Genomic DNA, 23,271 nt, shown 5'->3' on the forward strand with positions numbered 1-23,271 from the left:
CTGGTGCAGTATATACCCACCCTCAAACGTGCCTGATATTCCCCCCTGTCCAGACCTAGCCTCAGTCTTACACCCTTCAGGGTGTAAATCACTTACTTCCGCTGACGCTGGGGAGGGCCTCACGGGGAGTCGCATAGGTACGTGGAGGCAGGACCTGGGAATTCGACTCCTTATCACCACCGTCACCCTGCGTGTGTTTTCTGCTCATGGCTCACCCTCCTTTCACAGCTGCCCCTTACGACCAGTTCCCAGCCTCCAGGGGTGGGGTTGGGATCTTAAGTCAAATTTAGGTTCACTGCTAAGTTACAAACATCTTTTAGACGTCAAGTAAGGTCCCAGCTCTTAAACAAGACCTAAAAAGCATTCACTGTGAAAAAATTCTTCACGTTCTTCGTCACCTTTAACAAAAGTGCGAAGCCTGCCGAAGGATTAGTATCAAGAATATAATGCAGAACTCCCCCACCTCAATACAAAGACAATGAGCCCAATTTAAAAAAATGAACAAGAGACTTGAACGTAGCGTGTGTTTTGCAGAAGAGGAAACGCACGTGGCCACAAACAAGAGGAGGTATTCAGCACCTGTGTGGCGAGGGTGCTGCGGCTGCAACCCCCAGGAGAGCGGTTCCGTGGGTACAGGAATAACAACGAAGCAAAGGAAGATCGAACCCAGGATTTAGGATGGATAGTCACTGCAGAGGGGTGAATGGGGACAAGGAATGTGTGGGTAGGAGCAGGTGGAAGTCAAGGTCCCAGCTTTTGTTTTGGGTGGTAGGCTCGTGGGGTCCTTGTTACATTATTGAAAATAATTAGGCAATTAAATACATGAAAAAAATAAGCCTAATGGGGTGGGTCTCCCGAGGTGAAGTAGACAGAGATCCTTGCTCAGGTGGATCTCAGTTCTGTGGTTGTCTGTTTTGGTTTTTAAGAAGTCGTTCTGAACCCTGGAACAAGTGTTTTGTAGTTGACAGTTATAAAAATATCTGTATATTAACCTAAAGTTAAGAAGCTACATTTCCCAGCTGGGGTTCATATGTTGATAAATAATCTACTTTATAGAGTTTTACTGCATAAATATTTACAGCTATGTCTGTTCTTTCATAGAAATTTTACATTTTTTTCCCTTTCTTAGGACAAAGTTAAACTATAATCCTCCAAAAGATGATGGATCAACCTATAAGATTGAACTTGAAGGGATATCGGTAATGGTTATGAGAGAGATCCTGGATTACATCTTCAGTGGGCAGGTATGATGAGACACACAGGGAGGAAGACTAAGGAGAAGCCTCTCAAGGTCAGGGTCTCCTTCATCATTCTGTGACGGAGCAGCCCCACCCTCTTCATCTGTCATTGTCCGTGTGACGCGCCTCTCCTGCTGGGAATGGCACCCAACTCTGTTCTTGCCGGGCTCTGTTCTTAAGAGCAGACTGGGTAGAATCTTCACCCCGTACCGGTTTTTGTATTTATCATTCCGACCTCCACCTTCCATTGTGAGAGAGGAAGAAACTGGGTGCTCCTTCCACGGCTGTCTTTTTTTGTTTGTTTGTTTTTAAATCTTAATTCCCGTCTTACTCTGTACCCATAGCCTGGAAATGGGAGCTTCGTTGGGCGGTGGGAGTTTATTTTGTAGAAATAAAGAGTTTGAGATTTACTCTAATGGCAGGCACCTGTATTCATGATTCCTGGCTCCTGTTGCCTCAGTAGGACCAATATCCCTGCTGTACCCCGTTCTTGCCCGTGTCCCTTTGCTCTCTGTGCCCACTTCCATTTCTGGGGGATTTAATGAAGCCCAGCGAAGAAAGTGAGTGATTAGACTTCTTTCTTTTTCTTCGCCATCCTCGAGCCCCTAGTCCCTGATTACGTGGTTTGAAGTGTAGCACGAGGTCTCCCAAGAATGACCGTAGGTGCGCACCAGGGCTGGCTTGTGACAGGAGGAACGTAGCATATCTTACATTTAGTTATGTGAGAATGCATTTTATCTTGAGTCTTTTTGAGAGCTTCTCTCCTACTCTCTCCCTTATTCCTTCCTCATCTTGTTTTACCTTTCTCGTTTGTAAGAGCCATCTCCTCCATGTTTTCTAAGCATTCTGGACACACTGCTTACCTTCTCTGAATATACTCATTTGGTCAACCTTGGTGATTGTCATTCCTTTTGAAGGTTTTGGGTTAATTTCATGATGTCCTCCCCTTTTCTTTTCTCTGAACACTCTTCTCTTTCCTCTGAGCGCTAGGTGGGGGGCGGGGGGGGGGGTTGTGGGCATGTAAGGTTTTGTGTGTGATTGTTAAAAATAAATGAATTTAGATTAATTTTGGGATGGTCCTTAAAATACCGAAGCATCACAAAATTGGGAGCATCACAAAACCAGGCTGAGGACCAGCCTCTCATCTCACTTTTAAAATCAGCTCAGCAGCAGCTATAATAAGTTATAAGCCAATAAGAGCATATTCCTTTTCAGGCTTGGATTTGAATCTTGAAACCTTATTTATAGATTGACTTCTGTGTTTTTTGTCCCCAATTTAAATTAATTATGGTTTAAAACCATAGTTGCAGCATAAGTTATAACGAACTCTTGATTTGACAATCTAGTCTTAATTGAGATGGAATTTCGTGGTGTTTTCACATGCGTGTATCTGACTGGTGTACCACTAGCTGTTGTTATGTGGCTGAATTGAACACCTCAAGTAAAAGGGAAAGGTTTCCCTACTTGTGACCTACTCGACACACTTCTTTCCACAGTTGTGTTGCTCGCTTTCTAAGGTGATTGGCAGTCATACATTCTTTTTCTGCATCTGTGGTGCAGAATGTGTAAAATGTTCCCTGTGGTCCTGTAACCTGGAATCCCTCCCTCTCATTTCCGAGGGTGGGAGAAGCATCCATTCTTTGGGAGAGGAGAATCTGGACTGTTGTGATGGTGGCGGTCTTGTAGAGACTTGTTTCTTTACGTCGCCTCCATGTTGCGTGCAGAAACTGTCAAGTGGGTGGAGGAAGAAGAATCAGAAGATTAAGGAAAAGCGAAATTCGTAACGATAAACAAGAAATACTACCTTAGGGATTTCTGCCAGAGAGTACCTTTGAGACCAGAGTGCACGGGTCGCACCGAGTGCGATGTTTGGCATTGGGAATGAGGTTCTCGGGCAGCGTGGCCCTCCCCTCGCCAAGGGGCTAGAGTGGCGTGTCTGACGTGCCACCTGGCAAAAGACGGAATGTGATACATCTGGAGGCAAGATGTGCCACAGTTTCGGGGCTGGCATTTAAAGAAACCTCCTTCAGTTGACCACAGAATGCGGACCTGTCCACTCCCAGCACATAGGCCTGGAAGTGAGCAGGGTGGACGGTTCGCCTGCGGAGGGTTCATGGTGGTTCATGTCGGTAAAGCAAGGGAAGCCCTGGGAAAAGTCAGCCGGCCACGTGCTGCTCATGTTTTGTGAGGGTTCACCGGGTGCCCTCGAACTCCTCTTGACAAAGAAGCCCTAGGCTGGACCGTGTGACGTTGCCAATATTCATTCGATCATCTTTCACCTACAAAAGTGGAGCTTTCGTGTGGTTCGGCCTAATAGGTTAGCGGTTTGGGTTTTCAATCTGTACATTCCAACGTAAAATATTGATGATACTCTTGCAGATCCGGCTGAGCGAAGACACAATCCAAGATGTTGTGCAGGCAGCGGACCTGCTCCTGCTGACGGATCTGAAAACTCTGTGCTGTGAGTTTTTAGAAGGCTGCATCGCCGCAGAGAACTGCATCGGTATCCGCGACTTTGCACTTCATTACTGCCTGCACCACGTCCATTACCTGGCCACGGAGTACCTGGAGACTCATTTCCGAGACGTCAGCAGCACAGAAGAGTTCCTAGAACTCAGTCCACAGAAGCTTAAAGAAGTGATTTCTCTGGAGAAGTTAAATGTTGGCAATGAAAGATACGTGTTTGAAGCAGTGATCCGGTGGATAGCACACGATACAGAGCTAAGAAAGGTACCTGTGGGGTATAACATGGTCTAATTTGCCTTCTTACTTACTTATGTCATTCATTTGTTTATTTAATCCACAGAATAGATGTGTTGTCTTTCCCCTTCAGCCTGATGGACTTACAAAGTTGTGATCTAAAAGATGTCTGTGGGGGGCGCCTGGGTGGCTCAGTCGGTTAAGCGTTGGACTTTGGTTCAGGTCATGATCGAACGGTTCGTGAGTTCGAGCCCCACATCGGGCTCTCCACTCTCATTGTAGAGCCCACTTCAGATCCTCTGTCTTCCTCTCCGTCTTCCCCTCCCCTGCTCACTCTTGCTCTCTCTCTCTCTCTCTCAAAAATAAGCAAAACATTTAAAAAAATAAAAGGTGTCTGTGGTACATCTTTGCATAGGATCACTGGAGCCATTGTTTCTTCAGACCACACTGCAAAAGCTCACATAACTCGTAATATAGCAATGAAACCTTTAGTACTTGTAAGGAACGTGATCTCTCTTGTACATTGTTTTTAATGGGAAAATGCATTTCAGGCTTAGGCTGGAGATTATAGAAATTCAGCGTCCCCACTCTTTTGTTCAGCATCCTTCTGTCCACCATTACTGGGCTAACCCGTGCGGGACTCTGACAGAGGCCATGGAGCGAGAGGGGGCACACAGGCTCTGGCAGACGGGTGAGGGGAGGGGGCTCTCCCTGGGTGATGGACACCATTCAGCAGAAGGCAGCAGAGCTCTCTGCCGTCTTCATGGTGATGCAGTTCTAGATGGGATGAGTCTGGGAGCGACAGCTGCAGAGGAAGGGTCTCAGAGAATATCAGGCTTTAGAGCCACATTGTTTCTACACTGGGGGCCGGAGGAAATCACAGAGCTTTGAGTCCAATATTTATAGACTCCAGCATCGATTACTGTATGCAAAAAAAGAACTATGTCAGGTTTTAAAGTAGTTTTCAGAATGTGTCATTGCATTGTTAATTGTTCTCCGTAACTGTTGACTGAGGTTCTAGTGAAACTTCTGTAGGGCCGTTGGGGCACCTGGGTGGCTCAGTCAGTGGAGCGTCTGAATCTTGATTTTGGCTCAGGTCATGATCTCACGGTTTGTGGGTTCAAGCCCGGCATCAGGCTCTGCTCTGACAGCGTGGAGCCTGCTTGGAATTCTCTCTCTCTCTCCCTCTCTCTCTGCCCTTCCCCACTCACGTTCTCTCCCTCTCTTTCTCTCTCTCTCAAAATAAATTAAAAAAAAAAAAAATTTTAATTCTGTAGGCTTTTAATTCTAATTCTGTAGAATTAACTTTTAATTCTAATTCTGTAGAAATGATGGACTACTATATTATAGATAGAAACTCTTACATGGTATGATACAGAAATACACGCTGCTGTATGGTTGTAGTCTCAGTGCGGTAGTTAGCGCTCTCTTTTCCACGTTAGGCAGGTGGATGAGGAAAGGAGATAGGAGCGTTCTCAGTTCGCTGCTACTCGTGGAGACCACCGTCACTAGCTGCCCCTTCCTTTCTTCTTCAAGTGATGAGGTTGCCAGGGAAACAAGAGGCATTTCTTCCTCCTTTGGTTCGAAGACTTACAGACTTCATATCTTAAAGGCTGTTATGTATGACTCAGGATACAGAAGAGTATACTCTAAAACGACTGTTGCCAAATCAAGAAAAACTCTTCATTAAGGAGTTTCGCCTCGTGTGTAGAATGCTGCCGTCAGTTCAAGTTTAACGATCCATTGTGAAAAGTATATAATTCATACTATACATGTTAGATATTTTTTAACAATAACAATTGAAGAAACACAGAGTACTCAGGATTCTTGTGAACTTTGGCTTTTATATATTTTTCTTGTAATATTTATTTATTTATTTATTTATTTTACCATTTATTTATTTTTGAGAGACAGAGCGTGAGTGGGGGAGGAGCAGAGAGAGAGGGAGACACAGAATCTGGAACAGGCTTCAGGCTCTGAGCTGTCAGCACAGAGCCCGATGTGGGGCTCGAACTCACGGACCGCGAGATCATGCCTGAGCTGAAGTCAGACGCTCAACTGACTGAGCCACCCAGGCGTCCCAATCTTGTGATATTAATGTTGCTCCATTTTCATTGCCTGTTGCACCATATCGAATCAAGCTATTACTGTGTGTAACGTTTCCGTAAATGTGATTGAACTCCCAGCACATCCAGCCGTGTGAAATAAGGCCACTCCAGCCGAGCTCCAAGGTTTCCCGTTGGTAAGGTGACCCTTCAGGGTGTAAAGAAAGCCGCTTGAAACTTCTCGGTGCTGTATCAGATCTAAATCTGAACTGATTAGTTTTCTTTTTCTTTTTTTTTTAAATTTTTTTTTTAACGTTTATTTATTTTTGAGACAGAGAGAGACAGATCATGAATGGGGGAGGGTCAGAGAGAGGGAGACACAGAATCCGAAACAGGCTCCGGCCTCTGAGCTGTCAGCCCAGAGCCTGACGCGGGGCTCGAACTCACGGACCGTGAGATCATGACCTGAGCCGAGGTCGGCTGCCCAACCGACTGAGCCACCCAGGCGCCCCAGAACTGATTATTTTTCAAGTTAAACTTGTATTATTTATTAAGGCCGTGGGAAGTAGAAAGGAAAGGGGCCGGCAAAGCATATTCACGCAGCGCCCGCGCTTGTGACTTGCCCGCCGATGAGCTGTTAATCATTTCAGGTCTCCGTGAGCCAGAAGAGGGATGTTCTAAACGCTGTGTGCTGCATCCTTCATTGTTTTTCTCCCCATTCTTTCTACCCTGTCGTGCAGGTCCACATGAAGGACGTGATGTCAGCGCTCTGGGTTTCAGGGTTAGACTCCAGCTACTTACGGGAACAGATGCTGAACGAACCGTTGGTGCGAGAAATCGTCAAGGAGTGCAGCAACATACCTCTGAGTCAGCCGCAGCAGGGGGAGGCCATGCTGGCGAACTTCAAGCCGCGGGGTTACTCCGAGTGCATCGTGACTGTGGGTGGAGAAGAGAGAGTGTGAGTATTGGACGTGAATCGTTTCAACAGTCGTGTAAGGGGAGAGCTATTTCCACGCGAGCAGGGATTCATAGTGTTGTTTTTGGTATCTAAGCATCATGGCAATAGAGTTTTAAAAATGTTTTAAGCGTTCTCGAGAGCAATGAAACTAGTCATCGTTATTGTGAGCAGAACTATATAAAGCACTTTAACTGCTAATCAATTATTTATTTCCTTAGTTCCCGGAAACCAACAGCAGCGATGCGATGTATGTGCCCTCTTTATGACCCTAATAGGCAGCTTTGGATTGAACTGGCCCCTTTAAGCATGCCAAGAATTAACCACGGAGTTCTCTCAGCAGGTACCATTCTGTGGTCAATTTTATTTAAACACAAGATCAAGTAATATGTAATGTCAGGGCTGTACAGAATGACGCAAAACCTTGTAGAGATTTAAGTTTAATTTTGAGAGATAATTGTATTATCTCTCTGGTGACATCTTCTGTCTAGCTCTAGCCTTCGAGACTCTGTAAGGAGGAGAGTGTCTTCTGTCAGTCTTTATTGCTCCTGAATCTCTCATACCGAGCTATTTTTGAGAATTTTAGTAGAGGAGCATTTTCCCTGATGATGTAACTGATGAAAAAGCAGGACTCAGTGACTCTTCCCATCAGTTGCCTGTGTGGCCACACCCTGAACACAGAATTCCTTTGAGCCACACCAGCCCCATTTTTGAAATTCATGCCATTCAGAATTATAGTAACTGTATCAAAAGTAAAGCTGTTATGTGAAAGCAGGCATTTCGTGTGAGACTTCAGAAAATATTACTTTCCTTCAAAGGCTTCAAATTACATTACAATAGAAAGTATCTTTCACTGACCTTTGCAAGTTTGAAAACAGCTCCACATCATTCAAAGGCCTTCCTCGAGGTTATGGGAAAGGTTGTACTTGCTGCCTTCTGACTGTTGGCTGCTTTTCTCTGCACCTGGGCCTGCCCGCTTGGGTTCACCCACAGGTGCCATTTCACTAAATTCTAATTACTGTCAATCGTCTTCCTGGAACCCCTCTTCTTATATAGTCTCTGCTTGCCCGCTACCATTGCTTTAAAGATTTTGAAAGCTGTACCAGATTATAGAGCTGGCTAAAGCTAAACCATAGGACAGAAGTGGAATCATTTTGTGGGTTCCAAGGTTATTGAAGTTAATTGTTAGGAATAAGCAGCGGGAGGCAGCGGTGTAGCCAACAGGATGTGGGTCTGATTTCCCTGTTCTGTCTTCTCAGAATTAGCTTCCTCACATTTTCTTCCCATAGTATGTATATATATTCGTGATTTTCACACACGTACACCCACCACTGTGGTTCCAGTGTCATGAATTTTGCAAGATTTCTTGGAGGGGTTGGTGCTTCAGAAACATTGAACAGCGAGGATGGGGTTGTGTCCAGCTGTAGTGAGTGTGTCTGTGAGGTGACCGAGTGGTTCCTGTTCCTGCCCGTGCCCCCTCTTTTTTGCTTTAACTGATGGGCTTTTTTTTTTTTTGTCGTTCACTTTTTTCCCTCTCTTCCAGGTTAGAAGTTATAGTCTTTGTCTATATTCCTTTGAAAGTCATCATAGAAACCATAGCCTGTATTCTTAAGTTATCAAAGTCTAAGTGCATTTCTGCTGTTTTTCATGTTCCACAGTCTTGCAGTATTAAAATAGGACTTTATGAATAAATATTTACATATAAACATGTTTTATTCATCTATGTTTTATATATGTATCTATGGAGTGTCTGTTTACCGGCCTATCCACCACTTTCTTTGTTTTTCTTTCTTCTTCTTCAGACCTTCCATCTAGGATTATTTTCCTTCTCCCTGAAGTTCATCCTCTTGAATTTCCCTTAACGTGGGTCTACGGGTAGCAAACACTTGGATTTGTTTGTCTAAAAATGTCATTATTTTGACTTCATTCCTAATGGATACTTGTGCTGGGTATAGAATTTCAGGGCATCTTAACTCTGTGGCTTGGCCTTTCCTCAAATGTGGAAAATTCTTATTCATGTTCATGTCTTTAAATATCGCCTTTCTTCCATTGTCCTCTCTCCTCCTGCTTTTTGGAAGTCAGATTAAACATGGCTACTCCTTTTTGCTCTGTCCTCAGCCTCCTGCCTTCATTTTGTTTTGTTTTCCATGTGTTTGTCTTTCCATGTGTTGCCCTCTTTGTGATTTCTTTTGATGTACCCTCCATTTAATGAGTGCTCTCTTTAACACTGACAGATCTGCCATTAAACCAACCTACTGGATTTTTTTTGTAATCTAGTTTTTTTTTCTTTTTTTATTCCTGGAAATTCTCTTTAGATCTTTTTTAAATCTGCTGTGTCACTTCTGTAGTCCCCTTTTCCCAAGAGTTATCTTAAAATGTGTCTTTCAGTTTTTAAACATAGTAAGCTTTGTCATTTTGTTGGCTTTCTGATTAGTCCAGTATTTGAAATTTGAAGTCTCTGCAAGGCTGCTTCCTATTGTCTTCTGTTGCCGGTTCTTCTTCATAGTCTGCTTTCTATGTCCTAGTATCTTTGGGTGGGTGCTGGTGATTTTATTAAAAAGTGTTTATAGGAATAACTTGGTGCTCTAGAATCTTAGAATATTCTAATCTAAAGATTAGATAAAGGTACTTTCTTCCACACAAGTTTTACGTTTGTTTCTTCCAGTTGCCTGTAAACACTATAAATTTGGAATTACTGGAAATCAGATGCAAACCCTGAGGTCTTCCAGACAAGCAAGGAGATTTAAATCTGGGTTCTGGTTCTGGTTGAACTTGGGAGAGGCTCCCCTGCCAGAAGCCACACTTTCTATGGGCCTGGGGTTTTGATTTCTGTCTTTTTCATGCCCTCAAAGCCTTACAGGATAGGTTGGAAATTTCCCAGATTGGTAAATGCCCTCAGAGCAAAACAGTTTCCATGGTTGGTAACCTCTCCAGCTCCCGCTTTATCTCAAGCTTTGCCATACTGTCCTGTTGGCTTCTTCTCTTTTCAGAAGATTATTTCATTTCAAAACTGTTTGGTCCAGGAGGTTAGCTGTGTTGCACAAGAATTGGTATAAATAACCGGATCCACCATTACCTGAAACAGGAAGTTGAACAGTGACTCTTAGATCCTGTCTTGAATACGAAGTGCCCACGGTGCCCTGGATCTGAGTGCTCCTGGGTCTTGAATGAGCGGACGTGGGCTGTAGATGAGAAGCCATCTGAGAGTCATAAAGGGGAAATAGAATTGATGCGGCTGCCCAGTGTCTGCATGGGCGGTGTCAGTCTTGGTTGTATGCTGTAGGGCAGTGGGAACGCATTCGGGTGCTGAGGGAGCTACAATAGTCATAGTGACTCTCAGATGTGATTAGGCTCCCTCACTAAGGATCCAGTGAACTGTGGTCAAGACCTCACACCCACTGCTGTTGTACTTAGAGAAGTTGTCTCCACATACTGTCTCTACAGCTGGGGCGTTTATATTCGGCAGGAGGGGGGTGGAGACCAAAGTTTCAACTTCCTTGTGTGTCTCATTTGATTTTTGCAGAGGGATTCTTGTTTGTATTTGGGGGCCAAGATGAAAATAAGCAGACCCTGAGCTCAGGAGAAAAATACGACCCAGATGCAAATACGTGGACTGCATTGCCGCCAATGAATGAGGTAAAAAGCTTTTTCATTTGCTTTGAGAGGGTGTCTTTCTTCCCTTTAGCGCTTTTTGTTTTGCATTTGCAGAGATGTGAGAGGAGAAGCAGGGAGCCTGCCACACGCCCCCCACCCCCACTGTGCTAGTGCCCACCTTCCCACTCCTCCCTGTGCCTTTCTCCAGCCTACGCACGCTCTTGCTTTGGGATCTTTCCCAGATGCCCTTGCACCTCGCTCCTTGTTTCCCTCAGTGTCCTCACAGCACTCTCCAGGAGGCCTTCCGTCGGCCCCTCGGCTCCCACCACACTTCCTGTTTTCTTTCTCTTCGTGAGGCACGGCACCTTCTCACGTGCTGGGCATTTTTAGTGTTCCCACAAACTCCTTGGTGGCCGGGGATTTTGTCTGTGTGCTGAGGGCTCTATCTTCAGTGCTGCGACAATCCCGGGCACAGCGGGGACGCTAAGGAAGTATTTGCTGGCAAACGAGTGTGAGCTACCTCAGGCCTCTGTCATTCCAGATGGCCTTAGCGTGAGCCTGGCCTCCCCCCCCATGCCTCTCCCAGCCTCAGGCAGCGCTGTTGCTGTGGCTCTTACTTGGCTTTCACACCAACCTGGAAACACTTAACTAAACACGGATAATTTTATTCACCCAGAAGGTACTGTTGTTGTGAGCCACGGCGAGTGAGAAATAATGATTCTACCAGTGAATTTATCACATGGGTGGTTCCCTTATTCGGAATCGCTCCGGGATGGGGGTTCTTTGTCTGTTGTGGCAGAAGGGTGAGCTGCCAGCGAAATCACAAATATCTGAGAGAGAAGGCTTTGAGCCTGGAACTCTGGAATATCATGGTATCTGTAATTTGTAATAGCGTGTGGCTACCTGCTTTCAGTCTGGCAGTTGGCCTTCTGTGTGCAGAGACCTTTGCTGTCTTTTCAGCCGCGGCATAATTTTGGAATTGTGGAGATAGATGGAATGCTGTACATTTTAGGAGGAGAAGACGGTGAGAAAGAGCTGATCTCCATGGAGCGCTACGACATTTATTCTAAAACCTGGACAAAGCAACCTGACCTGACCATGGTTAGAAAGGTGAGAACCATGTCTTGGGATTACTCGTTGGGTTTTAAAGTTAGCGTTTGCTCGTTTCCCACACACGCCCTTTAGTAGGATCAACAGCGTTAGAAGAACGAGTGTCGCGAACCTCTGTCGCTGTCGGTGGCTCGCCTCTGTTACCAGCCGTCCGCCAGGACAGCGTGTGAGTGCTCACCCTGATGGTGGGCCCTGCGGTGTCCACACCCGTGCTTGCCAGATGTGTCCTGAGGGCGCTGTCCTAGGAAGCGAGCAGGTCTTCCAGACCTGTTTTCTCAATCATTGTTCAGGCCTGAGGAGACGCAGTTTGCAGGCAAGAACCTCCGTTGCAGACTGAGTAGAGTGAAGACACGGCCCCCGTTCCCTGGTGTGGGACGGAGGGGCTCTTGATCATGCCAGACCTTCGGGCAGTCCCGTGGGTATTTACAGCTCAAGTGCTGGGTTCCCACTATCGGTCCCTGCTCACTTCGGAGCAGGAACTAAGTGACATCCGTTCAAGATGGAATCTAAATCTTGGAATCTTCGAAGAGTGGTGGAAGAATGGAGAGCCTGGAAAGCCCCCTTAACAACTAGGCTTTGGGCGCCCGGTGGTTCAGGTGGCTCAGTCTGTTAAGTGTCCGGCTCTTGATTTCGGCTCAGGTCATGGTCGCACGGTTTGTGAGATCAAGCCCCGCATCAGGCTCTGCATGGACAGTGCGGAGCCTGCTTGGGATTCTTTCTCTCTCTGCCTCTCCTCTACTTATGTGCTCTCTCTCTCTCCCTCCCTTCTTCTTCTCTCTCTCTCAATAAGTAAATAAATAAATAAATAAACTTTAAAAACTTAGGGTATTTGTATATCTCAGTGTAACAGTATTAGATGGAGTTTGACAAACAGTATGTGTGCTTCCTCCTCTTCTCGTTTTTAAAATCCTGTGTTTGTGAGGTTGGAAAACACCATAGTTTGACTATTAAAAGTCAGATCCTTTCCCAGATACCCTAGGGTGCCCTCTAGACTAAAGGTAGCCTTTGTCTAACTTGAATAATCAGTCTTGCCTCCCCTCTGTTGCTTTCTCCTTTCAGATTGGCTGCTATGCAGCTATGAAAAAGAAAATCTATGCCATGGGCGGAGGATCATATGGAAAACTCTTCGAATCTGTGGAATGTTACGACCCAAGGACCCAGCAGTGGACTGCTATTTGTCCGCTAAAAGAGAGAAGGTAGGAGAGCGTGGACGTGGACTTTGCAGATCCCCCCTTTCTTTCAAATGAACCTTTGTCTTGACTTGGCATTTGGTTTCTCTGAAAGTAACTTGGCATTTGGTTTCTCTGAAAGTAAATGAGGGGCACCTGGGTGGCTCAGTCAGTTAAGCGTCTGATTTCCGCCCAGGTCATGATCTTATGGTTCATGAGTTTCAGCCCCACGTCAGGCTCTGCGTTGACAGTGCAGAGCCTGCTTTGGATCCTGTCTCCGTCTCTCTCTGTCTCTCCCCTCCCCCGCCCACTCTCTCTGTCTCTGTCTCTCTCTCTCAAAAATAAATAAAGGGGGAGGGGAAGGGAGGGAAGTTACAGAGAGGGAAGGAGGCAAACCATAAGAGACTCTTAAGGCCTGAGAATAAACTAAGGGTAGATGGGGGCTGGGGGAGAGGGGAAAGTGGGTGATGGGCAATGAGGAGGGCACCTGTTGGGATGAGCACTGGGTGTTGTATGGAAACCAATTTGACAATAAATTTCATATTAAATAAATAAATAAATAAATAAATAAATAAATTTTTAAAAAAGTCAATGAATAATCCATTTCCTAAAAAGGAAGACCCACATATTCATGAAACCCCGTATGTCATGGTGTTACAACAAGCATAAGAGGAGTTAGGGAATCAATCCATTTACAACCACAGGTTGTAAATCCAATAGCTGATATGCTCTGTGTGGTCTTTCAGATTTGGAGCTGTGGCCTGTGGAGTTGCCATGGAACTGTATGTTTTTGGGGGAGTCAGAAGTCGTGAAGACATCCAGGGCAGTGAGATGGTCACTTGCAAGTCTGAATTCTACCACGATGAGTTTAAAAGGTAATTATGAGCGGTTTCACGTAACTTCTGCAACTTTTCCTTTACGCTTTCAAAGTCATGTCTTAGAGTTGTTTAGTTTGGTTTTCAAGTTACTTTACTGAATTATCTCATCCGTTTAGGACATATGCCTGATGCCCACTAGATATTTAGTCTGACTTCAGAAGTATTTCTAACCTTAAAACCATTGAAAAGTGTTTCCGAAATCTGTATCAGACCTCGATCCTCGGTTACTTAAAATCATTTTTGGCTATAAAGAAAGCTATAGCTTTTAAAGTTTAAGCTCGTTAACCTAGCATGTATGACCTAGCATGATACGGCCTTTGTCTATTCTCTCTGCTAGTCTTCAACACAGATGCTTTGCTTGAGTCATGCCGAGCAGCATTTTCCCCCCAAACACGTTACAATGATCTCAGCTCTGTGCTGTTGTACTATTCCTTTTGCCTAAAATTTCCCTTCCGATATTTATCCAATTGATATGGCCTTTTCCGAGACTGTGCTTGATGGTCTGCTGCCCGGAGAAAGCCTTCTCACACCTCCCGGTCCGATTTAGGTTTCTCAGTCTGTGATGCCGGGACATTCAATTCATGTCTCGTGGATTGCAGTCGTTAACTCTAAGGTTCTTAGGGGCGAGATTCAGCTCGGCCAGCTCTGGATCTTAGCTTCAGCAGCACACCTTACCTGTGTCAGCTGCTCAATGGAAGGTTGGTTCTGTGGATGGAAGTGTGGTGTCAGTCTTCAAGCGTCTGATAGGTTGCCATACCTGTCTTGTAGAGCGGGCACCCTCCCACCCGCCCCCTCCCCTTCTCGCCTCTCACACATCTTACTGTGATAGCCACTAAACAGGACTATTCCCTTCAAATCCTAGAGGTCATGGGAAAATTCGTCTTGTTACGGGATTTCAACCGTGTTACCAGAAGGGGGTGCTATCATGCAGCGTTTAATTTCTTACTGTTTGAGATTAGGGCAAACAAGGTGCAGTTTTCCAAGACTTTAGAGATAGAAATAAATGTCACCTAACTTTTAAAGTATTTTATATTCAGGATATTTGCATAGCCTTTTTCCCTCCTTCAATTACAGGAATAGACAGTGTTAGGAAAATTTATTAGACAAAGTTTGAGAGCAATTGAGAGAATGTCTGCTGTGGGGTTAAGGTGGGGGGTGGGGGGGGCAGAATTTCAAAGACTTTCTACATTTCTCTTGATACATTACTGTGAGGGCCGACTGTCCAAGGTATAAAGTACTGTGTTAATTCCTGCCCGACTGAATCTTGAGACCGTCTGCTCAACTTGACTTACAAGCACCGGTCAGTGCGTTTGATTTCTGGTAAAATACTGACACGCACCTTTTTCGTGATGACCGAGTTACTGTTCAGGCAGCGTGAGTATAGGATGCCGCTTGTCTGCTGGGGTAATTAAGGCCGCTGATGCCTCACTCTTCCCTGTCCCTGTTGGTTTATAGGACTTAAATCTGGCTACACAGTTTCTCGGTCTGTCCTTGATATGCTATAAATCACTAGAACCTTTATATTTCTTTCAGGCTGTTTCATATTTATAGTTGATAAGCTTGAATGTAAGTGTATTACTTGCCCTCGGTTCGTAAGTATTAGACATAAGAGTATGGCTCCTTCCTTGCTACTTAAAAGCACTTCCAAGTAAATTCAGGGATTGTTAGTTTCCTTCTATCTAAGCTGTCCAACGTTAAGTTTTTTTGTTTTCTAATGTTTATTTACTTATTTTGAGAGAGAGAGAGCATGCATGTACAAGCAGGGTAGGGACACAGAGAGAGGGAGAGAGAGAATCCCAAGCAGGGATTCTGTCACCATAGAACCCAACACAGGGCTCAAACTCACAAACTGTAAGATCATGACCTGAGGGGAAATCGAGAGTCAGGTGCTTAACTGACTGAGCCACCCAGGTACCCCTGTGCCTTGTTAGTTTTTAAAGTAAGCTCAAGGCCCCATGTGGGGCTTGAACTCAAGACCCCGAGATCAAGAGTCACATGCTCTACCGACCGAGCCAGCCGGGCACCCGCCAGTGTTCATTTTTAAATAATAGAATGAGGAAAGCTGAATTTCTCTTGTCAGTGTGACATCTACGATTCTTACTTGTTTAGGTGACACTAGAGATATACATAACAGTAAGTGCCGTGGATTAACTCGTTCATAACTCATTCGGTCTTCAAAAAGCAACCCTCTGAGTATCGGTGCTCCTTTTCTTCCAATTTTACACCGAAGCACAGAGAGGTTACGTAATGTGCCCGAAGACACACAGGTCTCACAAGTGGTGGGGCTGGAATTTGAACTCAGGCACTCTGGCCGCACAGTCACCTTTCCAGCCACCACACCGTATGGCCTTAAAACACAGGCTTTCCCATAAATCTCTACAGGAAGAAAGTTACATATAGCAGGAGTTTATTTCTCAACAGAGCAGATGTTTCCAAGTATGTTATATTTGCATACCATGGAAACTGTTGCCAGATGAGCAATCTGTGTGAGATTGGAGAACATTTATTGTTTTTAAGTAATCTCTTGTCTTTCCTGTCTTTGTTCCCTATTTTTAGGTTAAAACTTTCCTGGAAAAATGCCATATCGTATTTTCTGTGTTTCTGACTAAAAACAAAACTGTTTGAAGGAGAGCAAAGAAATTGCCCTAACTCGTGCCACGTCGTAGCAGCCACTTCGTGAATCCAGAATGACAGGCATCCCCTACTACTGCGCCCGGTGTCACGGCTCCCTCACTAGTCCTGCCACCCTCCCGGTTACCCACACCCAGAAAAGCTCATCTTCGATTCTGTCTTGTGCTTCACCTCTCATCCGTCGCCCAGTCTTGTCCCCTTTTTTAGACTCTGGCATACTTTCCACATCACCCGCCTTCATTTCTCTGCTCCCGCCCCACTGTGTCCGTGCCGCCCTGTGTGTAGCATCATTAGCCTTCTAACCAGGTTTCCTGTACTTGTTCCCTATTTGTGTTTTTGAAAGATGAATCGGACTTCGGTCGTTGCAGTCTCCCGCTGGAAATTCTTGGTATTTCCCCACTGCTTACCGAACAGAGATGGTAGTGTGTACCCCCCTGCTGGGGTTCCCCGCTCTCTGAGGTTAAGAGAAATGCTCAGCCTTTTCCAGTCTCTTCCTTCCGTGTGCTGCACTCCAGCCCCCTTCTTTACGCATCCTGTGTTTGACGGCCTCCCCACGTGCGTTCAGCCTGGATGCCCCCCTTTGGTTTCTATAGACCAGTCATGGTGACTGTTGAAGTCAAGGGCTGTCGGTTTCATGTTTTGATCCCTGAACGTGTAGTTGAGCAGACTTACTTAACAGCTGGCGGAATCCCGTGTTGGTTCTCCCGCGGGGTCGGGGCCATTGTGGTAAGAAGGGCTAAGGGAAGTCCGCTGTAACTTTCCTTCCCTACCACGACGGAAGACCGGAAGCAGTTCTGTCCCCTTGAGCAATTGACAGAAATTGGTTCCGCCATCAAAGACTTGAAAATGCGAGAGTGGGGCTACCTCTCACGTCCCCACTTAATTCGCCTAAAAGGTAGAAAAGGCAGGTGGATTTTGGACAACAGCCGTGTGCTTTCATAAACATAATCAGATGGTTACACGGATCACAGACTTAGTCCCAGATGTAGTATCTTTATGTGGATGTTGTGTCCTTATGCAACGCGGTCCCCGGCCTTGGTATGCTGCTGTTGACCTAGCTCCTGCTTTTTCTTCATACCGATATGCAAGGACTCCCAGAAGCAGTTTGCCTGGCAGGGCCAGTGGTACCCCTGCACTGCCTGGCCTCAGAGCCACGTCAGCCCTGCTGTCTGCCCTGTGCTAGTCCGGGGGGATTTTGATCATCTTGGTGTTCCATTAAGACATCCTACTGGCCTGCCCCTTGGCGTTATGCTGTTTGAATCTGATGGTTAGGAAGTAGCCTTTGTAAGACACCGGGAGATGAACCGCACTCCTGACCAGATCTGTTTCAGCCGTGGCCCAGTCAAGGGGCAGAAACCACACCAGTCATCTGAACAGGGAAGACGTAATTCACACGATCACTCACTAGTAAGAGGTGGTTAACTGCCGAAGGGTGAAAGAGAGCTCTGAGGAGTGCAGAAATAGCTAATTTGGGCAGTGCAGCCACTACTATCTTTAGGGCTGAGGGAAGTACCCTAAGAAGGAGCATGTTGGGAAGAGGCCTCCCCACCCTGCAAGGGTGCTCCGTGGCCACTGCATGCAGGACGCCGGGGAGCTGGGGGCAGAGCTGGTGTGCAGGAAGCGGCCTGCTGGGTGGCAGAGGACCTTGCTGAGGGCAAGCACCTCCGGGCCTCCTGCCTGCAGCCCGCGGGGGGAAGGAAAGAGGCATACCAAGCCCGGGAAAGAAGCCCTTTCCCCTACCTGGCCTCGCGGTCCCTCCGGCGCCCCCTGTTGGCAAAGCCCAACACGGAGTTCATCTTTTCAAGGCCCTTCATTTTCTGCACTGTGTTTTGCTCTCATCTCATGTACTGTTTCCTTCTTTTGACTTACTTTGGGTTTGTTTTGCTCTTCCCTTGCCAGATTCTTCAGGTAGAATTTTAGATTTCTTCCTTTCTTTGCCGAAATCTCCTATCTTCTCGGAAGCGTGTTTCCCTTTCTCTCTCAAGCGTCGTTACTCTGGCCACGTTCAAGTCCCCACCTGATAGATCATCCCGGCACCCCGGGCACGTCAGAGTTGGTGTCTGTTTATGGTTTGTTCCCTTGAGAATGGGTCCTCCTTTCTCTGGCTCTTCGTCGGTTGGGTAATTCTGGGCTGCGTCCCGGACATCGTGAATGGTACGTTGTCGGGGCCCCGAGGTCCTTTCTGGTGCTGTCAGAGCATTGTGCTGACAGTTCTAGCAGCCACGCACCTGGTAGGATTCCTTGGCGGCTGTAACACCTGCTGCACACAGCCGCTCGAGCCCGTCTTCAGTTCTGGAGGCCCACCTCAGGTTCAAGTTCTCATGGTTCCGGGCTCACGGACTCAAGGCTGCCTTTGGCCCACACTGCCAGACCACTGGCAGGCTCCTTCCCTGGGGTTGTGTGCTCGACTCTCACCTTCTTTCCCCAAATCTGCCTGCTTTGGCTTAGTCTCCAGAGCCGTCGGGCAGTGGCTTTGGTCTCTTGCCCGAAGTTTATGGCACCTGCTTTCTCCCAGGGGGATCAGCTTGTTAAGAGCTTCCTTCTCCCTCCTGGAAGCAGAACCTCACTAAAGCTCCCTCTGTCTTTTTCCTCTCCAGTTGATCGCCCGTCCCTCTCCCCTCTTCACTGTCCCTCCTCCCCTGACCTTCCCTCCTGTCCTGCTCTCTCTAAAGCTCACTGCCACAAGCCGGGCTATATTCTGAAGTCTCCTTCACAGGGGACATTGCTCATTCTAAGTTAGCAGAGGACCATCCTTGCAGCCTCAAGTCCTCATAAGACCGTGTTTGAAAACATTGTAACTAAAGGCATACCACTGCCCTGTCCGTTACAAAAATGACTATCACTCTGGGACGGCCGCTAGGTGCTGGCCGCTGTGCAAAGCACTTTACACTGGCCACTTGAGCTCATGCCCACAGGTCATTCGATGTCAGTGGGGGTGTTTGGTCTCTGCATTTGACACATGACAGCTAAATTGTCCGAGGTCGACGAGGTGCTAGATGGCAGAGAAAGAAAGGCAAAACCGTATGCCTTTTATTCCTGTTTTGTTTTTTTTAATGTGTCTTTTTGGGGGGGAAAGGGGCAGAGAGAGAGGGAGACAGAGGATCCAAAGCAGCCTCCCTGCTGCCAGCGCAGAGCCTGATGCAAGGCTCCAACCCACGAACTGTGAGATCATGACCTGAGCTGAAGTCGGACGCTTAACCGACTGAGCCACCCAGGTGCCCGTTTTATATCCGTTTTACAAGCAGCAGGTAAATACACGATGCACTTAAGTTTTTGTATCAGTTTTATTTCATCTGAAGCCTCCGCATTATATGAAATAGATCACCTAGGGTTATTTGTCTGAAACCCAGGAACTCTGAGTCATTGATCCGCTTTGGACCAAATTTGGTAGATCGTCTACATAGACCGATTGCCTCAGCTTTGTTTAATTATTCCAGGGAGGAATAATGTGAGGTTCTCAACTCTACAAAATTATGCCAAAATATTGTTGTGTTCTGATGTGCTTTTCAGTAAATAATCTAGTCACAGATGTTCAGTCAGCAGTGCCGGTTACCCTCGTGCGGATACACATGGCCCCGTCATGGATTCGCCTGGAGGGGTCGTGTGCCTCCCCGCTGGCCTTGGTCCTGGATGTAGGGTGCAGCTGGAGACAAGGCCTGGGGACACTCACTGGCTTCATTTGATTCAGAGCCTGGGAAGAATTGAAATGTCAGGGCTTCAATAGTGATGTTTCTCCCTGAAGACATAAAATGTGAATAAGCCAGTTACTGTAGTTTGCCGTCTTCAGACACTTTCTTTCAAAGGCCTGTTCAGGTCCCCATTTTTACTTTTCCGGGAGAGCTCTTGGATGTTTCCGTTTCCCTATTTCCTAGAGACATTTTGGGAGCAGGGACCAAACCATTCCTAGTCCCAGCAAACTGCTGGGTACCAGTCACCATTCCGATGTAAGATGAATCAAATGTTGCACGAAGGGCTTAAGACTCTGGCAGCCTTACATTAGCCTTGCTTTGCAGTGGTTACGTGATCTCGGAAGGTCCGTGCTTCTTAGAATTCCAAATATGGAAGCTGCTGCTTTGTAACAATCTGGGAAGAGTTCTTTGAAAGGAAAGTGCTGCTCTTAGTGAAACAGTTTCACATTTGTATTTTTTTTTTTTAATTTTTTTTTTTTTCAACGTTTTTTTATTATTTATTTTTGGGACAGAGAGAGACAGAGCATGAACGGGGGAGGGGCAGAGAGAGAGGGAGACACAGAATCGGAAACAGGCTCCAGGCTCCGAGCCATCAGCCCAGAGCCTGACGCGGGGCTCGAACTCACGGACCGCGAGATCGTGACCTGGCTGAAGTCGGACGCTTAACCGACTGCGCCACCCAGGCGCCCCTCACATTTGTATTTAACACGGAGATGCGCTGGATCTCAGCCGCCGTCTTCCTGGACACTCGATAGCACAGAGTTGGAGATACAGGAATAACGTCCATACGCCCTGCGCTCCAGTAACGAGTGTAGGCCTGGACGTGGTAGTTCTTAAGGGCTTAGATACAATCCCGGGGTCTGATGAGGTCTGCTACACCCGCAGCTATGTCTTTAGCTATTAAAGGGAAATTGTTTGGTCCAATCACTTTAAGCGAATGCCATTATATAGCAGAATCTATGGTTGGTGGTGGTGGTGTTCAAACCGACCAACAAACGAAGAAAAACGCTTTTATTTTGGAAAAGTTTTACACTGATAGGAAAGTTGCAAAAATAGAGTCTGCATTAAGCCATGCACCCAGCTTCTCCTCATGTTAACATCTTACGTAACCATAGCACAGATATCAAAATCAGGATGTTTATGTTGGTACAGCACTGTTAAGTAAATACAGTCTTCATTCGAATTTCACCAGCTCATCCACTAATCTCTTTTCCCTTTGCTCTGGGATCCCATGTGGGATCCAACAACATACTCAGATGTGTTTCTTTAGTCTTTTTTCGTCTGCGATGGTTCCTTGGTCTTTCCCTGCCTTTGATGACCATGGTATTCTTGAAGGTAATTGGTCTGTGTTTTTATAGGATGTCTTTTAATTTGGGTGTGTCTGATGATTTCTCATGATCAAGCTGAGGTTTGGTTACGCATTTTTGGCTGGGACACCGCGCAACTCTGTGAGTTATAAATGCAGTGCTATCGTTTTTTATTTTGTTGCTCAACCGTTCCAGCTTTGGCCACTGGGAATGCCTTCCTGTCAGCTCTGTGTCCTTCGGACACACCCCGTCCTTTAAGCACTTCCTGTCAGGCGCACAAGGCACTCCAGGCTCATCTTGCGTTTTCTGTCTCGCCTGGGGAATCAGCCATATCTTTTTAGAGGCCTGGGTCCTTTTAGTGGCTATTAAATTGATTTTCTTTTTTTTTTTTTTTTAACGTTTTTATTTTTTTTTTTGAGACAGTGAGAGACCGAGCATGAACGGGGGAGGGGCAGAGAGAGAGGGAGACACAGAATCGGAAGCAGGCTCCAGGCTCTGAGCCATCAGCCCAGAGCCCGACGCGGGGCTCGAACTCACTGACCGCGAGATCGTGACCTGAGCTGAAGTCGGACGCTTAACCGACTGAGCCACCCAGGCGCCCCTAAATTGATTTTCAACAGAAGGGCCAAGACAATTTAGTGGGGAAAGAAACGTCTCTTCAGCAAATGGTACTAGAGCCATTAGAGGTCTGCATGGAAGGAAAGTGAACATCTACCTAATTCCGTACCAAAAATTCAACTTGAAATGTGTCATAAGACGTGAGTGTAAAAGCTGAAACTGTGAAGTCTCCAGAAGAAAGCATAAGAGGAAAACCTCTGCGGCCTTGGAATAGACAGGGATTTCCTAGAAGGACATAGAAAACGTGACCTTTAAGAAAGAAAGAAAGAGGGAGAGAGAGAGAGGGGGAGGGAGAGAGAGAGAGAGAAAAAGAAAGGAAGAAAAGAATAAATTGTGATTCATCAAAATTAAAAACTCTTCTTCAAAAGTCTCCATTAAGAACATGAAAAGATAATCTACAAGCCGGGGAAAATATTCATGATCTACGTATCTAACAAAGGACTTGTATCCCCAAAACACAAAGAATCTTACGATTCAAGAAGAAAATAGAAAACCCAGTTTTAAGAATGAGCAAATCTTTGAGCAGACATTTCACAAAAGAAGACTGATAAAATGGCCAGTGAGCACACACAGAGACACCCAGCATCCTTCTTTTCCGGGAAGCCCGCAAGCCCACACCACGAACATGGCCGAAATCAGAAAGACCCACATTCTCGAGAGCTGGCAGTAATCCCCAGCGATAGGAAGCCTCAGATGTTGCTCACTGGGACGGAGAATGGCACAACACTTTGGAAGACGGTGCGGCATTTCCTTACCCGGTGGAATACAGCTTTAGCTGTATAACCAGTTCTGTGACATAACATCCGCAAAGAAGATTTACACTCCAGTGTCCAAAACAGCTTTATTCACAAGAGCTGAACGCCAGAAAGCACCCAAAGGAACACGGGCGAGGGAACGCATAAACAAATTCTGGTACATCCATTCAATGGAAAACCACTTAAAATTGTAAGAAACAAAGTAAATAAGCCACGGGGTACTGAGTCTCGGGAACGTTTTGCCGAGCCAAAGAAGCAGTTTGAAAAGTGCGTACGCTTTGTGTTTCAAAGTGGGTGCCGTTCTAGAACGGACAAAATGAGGTATCATCCATAGTGACAGGAAGGAAATGGGGAAGCAGGTTGAGCTGAACTGGCGCGGCGCCTTGTCCTCTGGACGGGCCAACCACCTTTGTCGTCTTCCTAGACCTCATCCTCTTGACTTCCTTCGTTTTGTCTGTCTGTTCGTTTTCAGGTGGATCTACCTTAACGACCAGAATTTATGCATCCCCGCCAGTTCTTCTTTTGTTTATGGAGCTGTCCCCATAGGAGCCAGTATTTATGTTATCGGAGATCTCGATACAG

At 46.3% G+C, this 23,271-nt stretch overlaps 1 protein-coding gene across 2 annotated transcripts in view; it reads left to right on the forward strand.

Annotated features, from left to right (window-relative positions):
- The window catches only part of GAN (gigaxonin), a 65,939-nt gene that overhangs the window by 29,129 nt on the left and 13,539 nt on the right, over positions 1–23,271 (forward strand). Inside the window, exons 2-10 of one of the 2 annotated variants that reach the window (XM_060650056.3) lie at positions 1,130–1,244; positions 3,618–3,968; positions 6,724–6,941; positions 7,160–7,281; positions 10,462–10,574; positions 11,493–11,642; positions 12,702–12,838; positions 13,558–13,686; positions 23,162–23,271. In XM_060650056.3, coding sequence (XP_060506039.1) covers positions 1,130–1,244; positions 3,618–3,968; positions 6,724–6,941; positions 7,160–7,281; positions 10,462–10,574; positions 11,493–11,642; positions 12,702–12,838; positions 13,558–13,686; positions 23,162–23,271 — 1,445 coding nt within the window. The remainder of the gene's footprint in view (positions 1–1,129; positions 1,245–3,617; positions 3,969–6,723; positions 6,942–7,159; positions 7,282–10,461; positions 10,575–11,492; positions 11,643–12,701; positions 12,839–13,557; positions 13,687–23,161) is intronic. The other variant, XM_060650057.3, reaches the window with a different exon arrangement.

This window comes from Panthera onca, chromosome E2 (assembly GCF_046562875.1).
Source record: "Panthera onca isolate mPanOnc1 chromosome E2, mPanOnc1 haplotype 2, whole genome shotgun sequence".
Lineage (NCBI taxonomy): Eukaryota > Metazoa > Chordata > Mammalia > Carnivora > Felidae > Panthera > Panthera onca.